The 10,830-nt window shown below is 44.2% G+C and overlaps 1 protein-coding gene and 1 long non-coding RNA gene across 3 annotated transcripts in view; one reads left to right on the top strand and one right to left on the bottom strand.

The window, feature by feature from the left end:
* Positions 1-2,830: 2,830 nt before the first annotated feature.
* The window catches only part of LOC144169992 (uncharacterized), a 54,392-nt gene continuing 46,392 nt past the window's right edge, over positions 2,831-10,830 (top strand). The window contains exon 1 of the long non-coding RNA XR_013322550.1: positions 2,831-2,939. This is a non-coding gene — a long non-coding RNA (uncharacterized LOC144169992). The remainder of the gene's footprint in view (positions 2,940-10,830) is intronic.
* Positions 5,723-10,830, bottom strand: part of LOC144169991 (uncharacterized) — a 190,762-nt gene continuing 185,654 nt past the window's right edge. For both annotated transcript variants that reach the window (XM_077699479.1, XM_077699478.1), the window contains exons 81-84: positions 8,715-8,807; positions 7,769-7,874; positions 7,013-7,150; positions 5,723-6,272 (exon numbers count right to left, since the gene is read on the bottom strand). In XM_077699479.1, the coding sequence (XP_077555605.1) occupies positions 6,066-6,272; positions 7,013-7,150; positions 7,769-7,874; positions 8,715-8,807 (544 nt within the window). In that variant the 3' untranslated portion in view covers positions 5,723-6,065. The remainder of the gene's footprint in view (positions 6,273-7,012; positions 7,151-7,768; positions 7,875-8,714; positions 8,808-10,830) is intronic.

The raw sequence follows: 10,830 nt of genomic DNA, 5'->3' as shown, positions 1-10,830 counted from the left end.
AGACAAACGGGAATTGGTGAAACAGCCATGAGCTTCTGACAGCAGCTATCATCGTGACTGGCCAATTCACCTGAGTGGGGATGTTACGGCTATGTGCTGGCCTAATGAATTGCCAAGAAATTTAAAACTTATTGTATGTCGGGTTGCTTGTACCTGTGGACTTTTTTCAGTTTAAGGTCATAATGCGCTCCCTGGGTCCACCTTTAGTCAGCTAGACCCACTGAGCTATAGTGGTGTCAAGGATGTGGTGCTGGACTTGCACTAGGGATGTCCTGGGTTTGATTCCCATGTGGTTTGAACTCTCCCCAAAGGTTTGAACTCAATCCACTCTTTGCTCTCTTTGCACTGCCGGCCGGTTTAGGAGCTGTTGTGCTAGTACAGCGGATAGTGGCTTCTTAGTCAATGGGCCACTTATTGCTTTCGCGTTGATAAGGTAGAGTTTTCAAGATTGTGTGTTACGGTCGGTTACACTTGCCACATTTAGGGTGCTTAAATCCGACCATGTGCAAATTGCAGGCCTGTGATAAATGAGTACAGGTGATTATCTAGATGCATAAAACTGCGCCTACTGTCAAGGCATGCCGTGAATTTGTTGGTGGAATGGACATTTACAAACATGTATTCGCATGATTTCCACTGCAGCATAAAAAATTGAGGTAAAAAAGGTGCATAAAAGGTGCATTGTAATTTTGCAGCTCCCAAGTAGTACACTATATAAGACCAGCACTGCTTCCCCTCGTGGTTTTGGGCGGCTCACAGCAAAGTCCACTAAGCATCAGAATCAGCTAGTGCTTGATGTAGTTGCTACATCTATTCCCTTTGAAACGCAAGCTGCTGGACACCAGATTTCCCTACACTAATAACATTAGAATTGGGTTAGAAAAGTGAAATGAACTGGAAAGCTGTGGGTGAAAAGTATGATCAACATGACAATTCCAACAGGGACAAGACCACCCTGTTTTGGGAGCTTTACCCCAAAAGACCAAGGCACTTGGCAACGAAAGGAGCCCCAGCTGAAAACAGAGCAAGGCCTCATGGCTTGTGGAGGGTGCTTCTCGTGGTAGAATATAACTGCCTGTCATCATGCGATTTCGACTGCCCAAGAGTCTTCACCACCACTGTGGTGACATTGAAGGAAGGTGACAGGAAAGTGTCCGCAAAGTCGCACATCAAGGCTACTATTCCTGTTGACACTGGACAGATAAGAGCCAAAATTACAACTAAACTAGTTTTCTGCACAAGAAAGAGCTCACTTTCTTGTTTTGCCAAAGCTAATAACATGCCCTTAAATAATCCATGCATGACATATGTTCATCACAGATGGGTTTGGGTGCACCAAATTATTTGTTATACGGAACCTTTTTTCCCCGCTGCGAACTCGCAGGAAGCAGTTTTATTTCGTGTAAGGCATTTCTAAGAGCAACGCAATCACTTTGTTCTCTGTCTACTTTACTCATACTATCAATTCGTAAATTTATACCAGCAAATAGAAAACAAACAGAAAGAAGAACACAATTTAGCGCACGAGATATCCCCAGCTGTCCATTGCTTTGACACTCGCTGAAAGATTTGTAATGGTCAAGCTGGCATAGATCTGTAGATCGTTTGGTTTTGTTTTCACTGGCATTTCCAGTACACACGCTGCTGTCTTCATGGTTATCCACTGCTGTGTTAGTGTAAACACTCGCTTTAAATGTATGCAGAGAGAGAACGCAGCAGTGTATCTGAAGTATACCATCAATTATAAGCCAGGCAAGGGCGGGAACCCGTTAGGTCGTGACAAGTGGCCTGCGAACATCAGTTCCCACTAGAATGGCAGGATGAGTGTTGCACGCAGGCTAGGGGCACCGTGACTGCAGTCAGGAGATGCTGCAAGAGAAAAATGAAACGTGAAGAATCAAACAACGTTCACGCAACAGTAAATAATCTACGACGACTGAAAAGAAGGGCAAACGACAGAGAAGACCACACAAGCACTGCCCCTGCCCTGCGTTGTTATCGGGGTCGTTCCGCCTGCATTTGCATCAGTTATAGAACGCTGAGTGGTTCACTATTAAATATGAAAACACATAACGAAGTAACCATCCCTTGGCAGGCACTCCTGGCAAGCAAGAGTACTAGATGCAGGAAAGAGGTGCAAGAGGCCAAAGCAGCGTGTTACAACGCCCTCACGAACCACACGCGCACACGAAAACCTTGCCAACAGCGTTCTGTCACGCTCTAACTTCACGTATAGATCGCACAGCAAGTTCATTTTCGTTACAACATTAAGATAGGTTAGCACAAGGATAACAAGCGATGCTAATGACGCCACATTGAAGAAGAGACAAAGAAGCGCCACGGGCGAGACGGGTTTCCGCGCCGTGCAACAAACCGCCAACAGCTTGCGATCGCCGACAGACGCGAACAGAGCAGCATAAACAGCAACAATAATGCAAGACGGTGAGAACGCGCCGTTAACAATTTCGTAAACGTCGCTAATATAACTGCCGCGAGCAGAAAGCAAGCTTTGCAGTAGGAGATATGCGAACTGATTGCAAACCCGCCAAAAAACACTCACCTGGTCGGCCGATGGTGGACAGTTGAACGCCCACAGATAACTGCAAAGCTGTAGTGCCAGAAGACGCTGGAGCTGTTGAACGACGACTGACAGGGCGACAACCATCGCCAGTTTATGAATTCTTGCGTCGACCGCATAAGTCGAACGCGACTACTTTTGAATCGCTACGGCACGTACGCCGTGTAGGCAGCACTCGGAAAAATGTAAACATACCGCGCGGGAACGCTGCGAGCAAACGTGACGTCACATCCGCCTAGCGATGCTCCTCACCCGCCCAAGAGGTTGGTTAATTCCTCTCCTGAAGGGCAGGTCTTTGTTCTGGCGGCGTGCTCAAAAAATGCAGGACGCACTAACGAAGCTGGCGGAGGCATTACGCAAGGTGAATGGCTGTTCATTCGTTATCTCTGTGGCGGCTAACAGCAACGCAAGCTTAAAGATCATATAGTTAAAGACATAACCTGTACATGACGTCACCGCAGCCCTTTCTCAGCGCACCCCAAAATAAGACCAATAAGACTTGGATAGAGAGAGAGAGAAGAAGGAAATGCAGAGAGGTTTGCCAACGTGCGTACGTCGACATGCTACTCTGCAGGAAGGGGAATGGGGAAAAAATAGTTGATTAGTAAAAAGAGTCGTAGAGGAAAGGATAAAAAAGATAGGGAGAGCTGTAGCGAGGACTGTCCGCATAAAGGGGCCATAGTGCCGCAACGCCAATATCTTCAAGATAGCCAAATAACGCGTCCAGGACTTTCTTTCCCCGGCATGAATGAATGCGCGGGTTGGCCTAGATCTCGCATCTACCCTCCCCCCCTCCCCCCCCCTGCATCTATATATGAGCTTGAAATGTGTACGCTTGGAAGCGATTGTGGGACGTAAAAGTATTGAGAGATAATATGCAGTACCTCAAGATAATTATAAATTATAAAAAAAGAATTCTCAGCCATGGTGCTCATGTCCGTGAGTTGTCCTGAGGAATGCAGTCGAACACTATTTGCGGTCTATCAAGAAATTGATGGACAAGTGACTAAAAATTGACAAAATTTTTTATTACGTATTGCTACCAAAATCTCCTGTCAACAAAAATGTTTACTGTTTTTATTCATATTCTCGGAATATTCCTCAGTAGTTATGCGAATGTCTTTAGCCTTCATGGGTGGTCTCGACATTTCTCACTGCCTATGTCAAAATTAATATTGGTGACCTTACTTGGTACGTGTAATTATTAAGTGTCATAGTTTTTCGAGAGTCCATGCATAATTGATAAAGCTGAAATAGCGGTATCCGAAGACTGTTATTGTAGCATACTATTGATAATACTGTAGATACTCTTCTATATCAATAGTAATGTGGCAGCGCCCCAGCACCTTTCAATCTTCTTCAAATGGACACACTACATGATCGGCTCAGCCACTGCCAATCAGGACTGGCCATGCATTGCCAACCGTGAGTGAGGCAGTAAATGGGGTCTCCAGCTTTGGTGCGAGGCACGGGAGCATGCAGGTGTGTCAAATTTCCTTTTTCCTTTGTCATCATGACAATTCTTACCTACGGCATTCAGCACATCAAGGAATCCCACAGCATTCTGAACGACGCCTTCATCATACTTCAGTTTCAATCTGCATGAGCTGGCTCAATTTCAATGGGACGACGATGAGCTACACACACTGTGTTCTTCGAAGAATTTCACTCTTCACCCCCAGGGCGTCTTTTTTTCCCCCGACTCAGGAACTCTCACAGTTTGTGATGTGACCCAGTCTCAGGCCACAGATTAACTTTTCCTCCCTGCTTCTCTCAGGCCTGTTGCCTCTCGCACTATGCACCACCTCTCTCATCTTGGATTTTGTGAGTTCAGCATTTAGTTGCCAAGAGATGTGTTTGGCCAGGCATGAATACTAATGTGTACACCCAGGCCAACTCTTGCCCCACGTGCCAGCAATGCAAGGTCTCCTGGCATACCACGTCACCTTTGGCCACTTTCTCCTTGCCAGACTCCAGCTTCTTCACAGTTTACCTGGACATGGTTGGCCCACTGCCGCCGTCCAAGAGCTATCGCTACATCCCAACTATCGTTGACCATTCCCCCTTTTTGCCGGATGCTGTTCCAGTTAACAACATCACTGCCGAGACTACCGTTTCTTCACTAATGTCCTCTTAAATTGCCCATTTTGGTGTGCCAGCCGAGGTTATTGCAGATCGTGAATGCCAGTTTGAGTCCACACTTTTTCATGACTTGACATGCCTGCACGGTGTCACTCACCTAAAAACAATGTGCCATTTTCAAGCTCGTTGCATGGCAGAGTGGTTGCATTGTCAGTTAAAGTGCTCACTGACAGCTCATGAAACACCTGAGCAAATAGACTCATTTTCTCCTTGTGCTGCTCTGGTTGCATGCCTTCATAGTTTGGATATTCCAAATATTGTAATTACAAAGTCAGTAACAGATTGGGTGCTGGAATCTAGAATGATGCTTCACAACAAATTGACGTTTTTATTAAAGGATGAAGCTGGTGTAGACATACTAAATGACAACCTGACTACAAAAATCACTAAATCAGCTGTAGCTGCAAGAGGAAAACAACCTAAAAAGAAATGGTAAACTATCTCAGAATATCAAGGAAGCTATTGTCAGTTAGTGTAAGGAATAAAGGAGTAAATCAAATGGGCAGAAGCAGGGTTAGCAGCATCTGTGCCTATGCCATGACAAATATTGAAGGAACATTAAAAGCAGGAAGGAACTTGAGGAGACTATTGTAGGCACTATATGTCTTATGCACAGTACATGTCCCAAAGTTGAGCAAATCATTCTCCCTAGGTCTGGTCAGGTCTGCTTAAACTCTCTGTAAACATGGCTGAATTTTCATTATTCCGATACTCTGATGCCTTTCAGCTTTTGCAGCAAGAGCCTTGAATGGATGGCACATGGGATTTACATGTAACAAGTCTATAAAACAAGGCCACGCATGTGCAGTGTTTTTGCCTGGAAAGCCAAACGTGAATTGTGCAAAAAATCCCAACTACTCACCTGAACCTTCCGTACACATAGTAGTGCTGCTTACTACTGCGTAGCAGTGGAGTGGGCCCAGCATAACTTTTTTTAAAATGTCTGCCTTACTGTATAGCTTCAATTTTTACGGGTGTTTCCTTGAGTCAAAGGCACGCATCTCTTTTTCGCACACAATTTATTTACAACCACAGTTTTCAACAACACATGTTGTAGCTGCTGAAACGCACTTGAACATCAAACATACTGCATTGCTGCCGCTTGAGCCCACGATGTGTCAAAAGTATGAGTCAAATAGGATTGGTAGTGGAACGTCTTCACAGACGCTGCACCGCCCCATGATGAAAGTAAAAAAAAAAAAACGGATGAAAATCTCTCATTCTTGCATAAGTTGATGTAAAATGCCCTACATGCTATTCACTTTTCCGAGCAGAGTGTAGTGTTGTTGTACTCAAACATATAGGCAATTTATAAAAAATTTGCCGTCACGGCTGTTGCATTGGCTCAAAACTTAGTTGCCTCGCAATTCCAGTGGCACAGCTCGGTTGTGGGCACTGTATCAGGCTGGTGCACGTTGACTGTAGACAGTTCGTCACAGATGAGACCATCCTTGTCGGTCACGACCGCTGTGCTGGGCAGTGGCAGCGGCATTTCTTGCTCGAGTTGCAGCACTGATGCATCGGATTGCTGTCGAGCGAAGTTAACGAAAACCTGCGAGAAGTTGGCGTAACTGTGAGAACTTGCCATGGTTACCACTCAACATATGGGGCAGAGTTACAAAAAGTTCCAAATTGCAGTGCTGTCGGCAAAAAAGGTTTAGACATTTATTGTACAGTAGTCAAAACACTTGTCTATAACTCATTGCACTTCTACCATTCTGCTGCCTTGGTGTAAAGTAATTCAGAGCAAACTACCGCATCACTCTGAAGGCTAAGTGGAGTGCGCCAGTCCACGTTTGGTTCAGCACTCTAGCTGAAGTGGAATGCTCTGTTGCAGATGGGTTGTGTTGACCACTGCACAAGTCGCTATCTAAAAAAATATGTTTTCTCATGGAGTGAGTGCAGTGCAAGGCGTTGCCTGTTTTCACTGGATGCAGTACCACATAGAGGCTTTCCGCAAGCAATACTTTTCCATTTTCTTTCCTGGAACCCCTCTTACCATAAATATAATGCCTGCTTAGCGGGTAAAAAGACGCTGTGTATAGTTAGTACATTTATATTGATGTAGTCCCTGCAAGGCATTAATTACCTTAAATGAAAATGATCAGAACAAGTGAAGAAAATGGGCAGGTTAGGAGCTGATTCCATGCACACAGAACAGGGACAAGTACTCTTGCATACATCCTTTGGCACTCTTATAATGGCTCTCCTGCCTAATATAGGCGAGAAGCTACTTTTACTGAACATATTAGCTAATGTTATAGTCTGCTAGAGTTCCAGAAGGGTCCTTACCTGGTCCAGTGTGGTCTGGGACACTGAAAAGTCTAGGATGCCCAACTCGGTGGCATTTGTCTCAAGGAACTTGAATACAGAAGAGAGCGAAGTCTGCTTTGAAGGCAGACTGAACTCTACAATGTTGTAGTGGTGAGCCTGAAAAATAGAGAAAACAGCGCATAGTGAACACCTGGAGACCCCAGATATATAACCTTTTTCATGTTAGTAGACTTGCAGCTTAGCCAGGCACCATGTCTGGTGTTGTGTGCTGTGGTTTGTGTACTTCCTGTGGAATTTGCGCTACAAGAAAATACACACTGCTATACGCATCGCTGCTGACTGACCGCCTGTATCGTGTGATGCACCCACTTCAAATAATGGAAGCGAGGACAGGCAGCCTAGTAGAGTAAATAACAGTGAGCATGCAGGCGAATGGGCTGCAGAGGTCGTACCTTATACGGAGGAATTTGGAGAGAATCAATGGGTGTACAGGTAGGGGACGCAATTGCAAATAGCAGAGTCAAGCTACAACTATACCTGGTTATGAGTGCACTAAGATGCATCCAGGTGCAAGAACACCATGGCTGCTAGTTGTGCTGCAGAGTGGAAACTCTGCAGCGCAACTAGCAGCCATGGTGTTCTGACTAGCAGCCATGGTGCACAACTAGCAGCCATGGTTTATTTTTGACAACTGCAGCACAACTAGCAACCCCCTGGGGCCCCCCCTTGAGTATGCATTGTTGCTGGAAATGCAAGCCACACATCGACTTGTACCTTGAGGGACGCTGCCGGGAAATGTGTGGCGATAAACTTTATCATTCTCTTCCAGTCTTGAGCGTCTTCTGCCATCCGTATCGTGACAGTAAATCCTGCTCCAAACCTGTGGGGGAAAAATGGGTTTACTGTAAAATGATGTTTGCGAAAGAGAGAGAGAGAGAGAGAGAGAGAGAGAGAGAGAGAGAGAGAGAGAGAGAGAGAGAGAGAGAGAGAGAGAGAGAGAGAGAGAGAGAGAGAGAGAGAGAGAGAGATCGAAAAAGAGGGGGAGGGAAAGAGAGAAACCGCTTTTATTTCGAACTCTAGTTTTAGGGTTGAGTGCCAGTTCTGTTCAGTGGTGAATCAGTGCCTGCAAGAAAAAATTGCTTGTATGTGTGATTCCTTGCTGTGGCTTACTTTGAAATAAATAAACCTAAGATTAACTAACATTCGAAGTGGTCAACTTGGGAGTGGTGAATAGTGTTATTGTAAGATTTCATTTACTTATTCAAAAAAAAAAAAAAGAATTCTTGATTTAAGGCGGAGAGCACTGGCAGACTGAAGGAAAAGGTGAAAGCAGACTTGTCCTGTTGGCCTATACTATTCTACCCTGTGTGCGAATTCTTTTCTCTATGACTCACCAACACTTCCCCGCAGTTTGGGGTCCTACGATTGAAGAGACAAATACTTTGCATGTAGCACAAGGAGTTTTGTGCGCTGCCGTTTTTACTTTACAGTTATTTGGTCTTTCAATAACCGACATCTCGTGGACATAGCAATCGCACCCTAGAAATGTCAGTTAGCATAGTTCTGGGAATGCTCATTTAGCACTTTATTTTTGACAGTGCTTCATGGCTGCTATCGCAGAAAGGCTGATGACTGTTCGACGCCACTTTTTATGATCACTGAACCGCGGACTTCTGAAAGAAAAATGTGAAGGTGTTCTGCTGTAGAATAGATCACTCACTTGTGTTTGAGATACTGGGGACTCCCCATGCAGCAGAGTTGTCCGTTCACCATTATTGCGAGCCTTGAACACAGCAGGTCACACTCAGCCATGCTGGAATAATAAGTGATAGGGAGTTGCCATTGCAGGATCCCCAATACAGGCGAGAATTAAGACAATGATACATGGTGTAGTGAAAAAGGTATTAGAACCTCCTTAATTGTTTTACCTAAATGTTAAATGTGGAATTATACTAGATTCATTACGACTAAGTGATGATCAGAAATGAGCTCGAGGAATGCTTACAGGCACCATGATTCAGCGCATGCCATAGGACAGGGGTCCGCAACCTTTTGAGGTGGAGGGCGGAGTGGCATGAAGCCGACACGGCAAGGCTTAAACGGCAAATCAAGTGGGGGGCAGTGCTTTTTTTTTTTTAGCGGTGCAAAGAAAGGAAGTGAAGATGTTATCTGGCTACGGGTGAACGATGGGGGAATGAGGGGGGCAATGCCATCTGGAAGTGATCTTGCTTTGTTCCTGTCTAACCCCATTTGAGGTTAGAATTGCCATGTCAGCTTTCAGCTAGATAGGAAGTGACAAGGGTAGGGGGGTTCGACGCCGTGTTGGGGTTCGCATATTATTTCCCCGCAGGCCACTGGTTGCTAACCCCTGCTATAGGACAAAGCAGTTCAGCATGTAAAAATGATAAATACCATTTAATAAACACATGCTTGACAATTAACTAAAGCTTTGTAAGTTACTATAGCATTTTTCTTGTGGGTGTCAGTCAGTAAGGGAGTCAATGTGCAGTTTACAATCCCTAGTTATCTTAGCCATAGAATTTCATACGTTCATTAACTAGAGAGGAATCTGGCACTCGATGGCTTCACGGAAAGTACTATGAAGTAAATCGTGCAGCCAGTTTTGTTTTCGTCATAATCTTGCATGAATGCCTGCCTCTGCAGGACGTTGGAAAAACGCATTCAAAAATATGTTTCCCCTTGAACTGAATGTCGCATGTGTGCTGAAGTCATGCTGAGTGGAAATGTTCTATATAACCAAAGTTGCGAATCGGGTGGGTTATCAATTCATTGCTGGCACAGCGAGCATGAAAACACAAATAACGGCTCTGTGTGTGGCGAATTCGCCTGCGAATTAGGAGTTACGGCGCCGCTTATTCGGCAGAGCAATGTATTTTCAAAGATGACAAGGTTTGAGAACTGCTTCGGACAGCCACATTTTTCGTGGGAATGCCAACTTTTACGGCGTGGGCCAGCCGGACTGGCAGCCGATAGGAACGCAGCTTGAAGAATCTCACTAACTAAGATAACTTCCCCAAAGGTAGATGGTTCCTTTCTTCTTTAAGAACACAAAACCTTTTCTTAATAATAAGATCTACAAGTACTGAAACTTTTACAAGTAGTTTTAGAAGAAATCTGCATTCCACTGTACTTGGCGGCGAATGGCAAACATACTCCGCAAACCTCCTCGACTCCGCGTCTGCTTTTTATCTAAACGTGCTGTCTTATTTTGTGCAGCACCAGTTTTTAGCGACTAACTTTCTTGTGCACAATGTAATCTGTAAGCAGCGAACTGCGCAATAAGTGTTTTTCTGATTAAAAAATCTTCATAAATTCAGAGAATTATTTACTAATGCGTAGCATTCTTATTTCACTTGCTTAGAGTGCGAGTTCGTTACAGCCAAATAAGGCTACAAGTAGCGAAAGACTTAGGTACATTTTATTTATTAATGTCTTCTTTTGTTTCTTTTTGCCAATTATGTAAATTTATACCATGGCAATGAAGTGCCTTTGCTTCGCTAATTATGTTATGTTTTATGAAGATGTAAGGCGTACTGCAGAGTTGGTCGGTTTACACTATTTTTTATTCATATTTCCAGTGTTTCTTTGTGCACTTTTTTTCTTTAGTTCGGTTTTTTGGGGTAGATGTAGTATAAGATGCATATTTTTGATTTTGTCAGACCATTTTTGTGAAAATTTTGTTTTTTTGTGCTTTTTTCTTATTTTTGGTTTTTTTAAATTCTGTCCGATCAATTATCTGCATTTACGCTATTATAATGATTACAGGTGTTACTTCTGCCAAATTTGCATTTTTGTGGAAATGCAGGGCATTACAC

The sequence above is a fragment of the Haemaphysalis longicornis genome, unplaced genomic scaffold (assembly GCF_048455015.1).
Source record: "Haemaphysalis longicornis isolate Haplotype H1 unplaced genomic scaffold, Haemaphysalis longicornis Haplotype H1 scaffold_2, whole genome shotgun sequence".
NCBI classification, from domain to species: Eukaryota; Metazoa; Arthropoda; class Arachnida; order Ixodida; family Ixodidae; genus Haemaphysalis; species Haemaphysalis longicornis.
The sequence above is the reverse complement of the archived record's forward strand: the minus strand, read 5'-3'. Positions and strand labels throughout refer to the sequence as shown.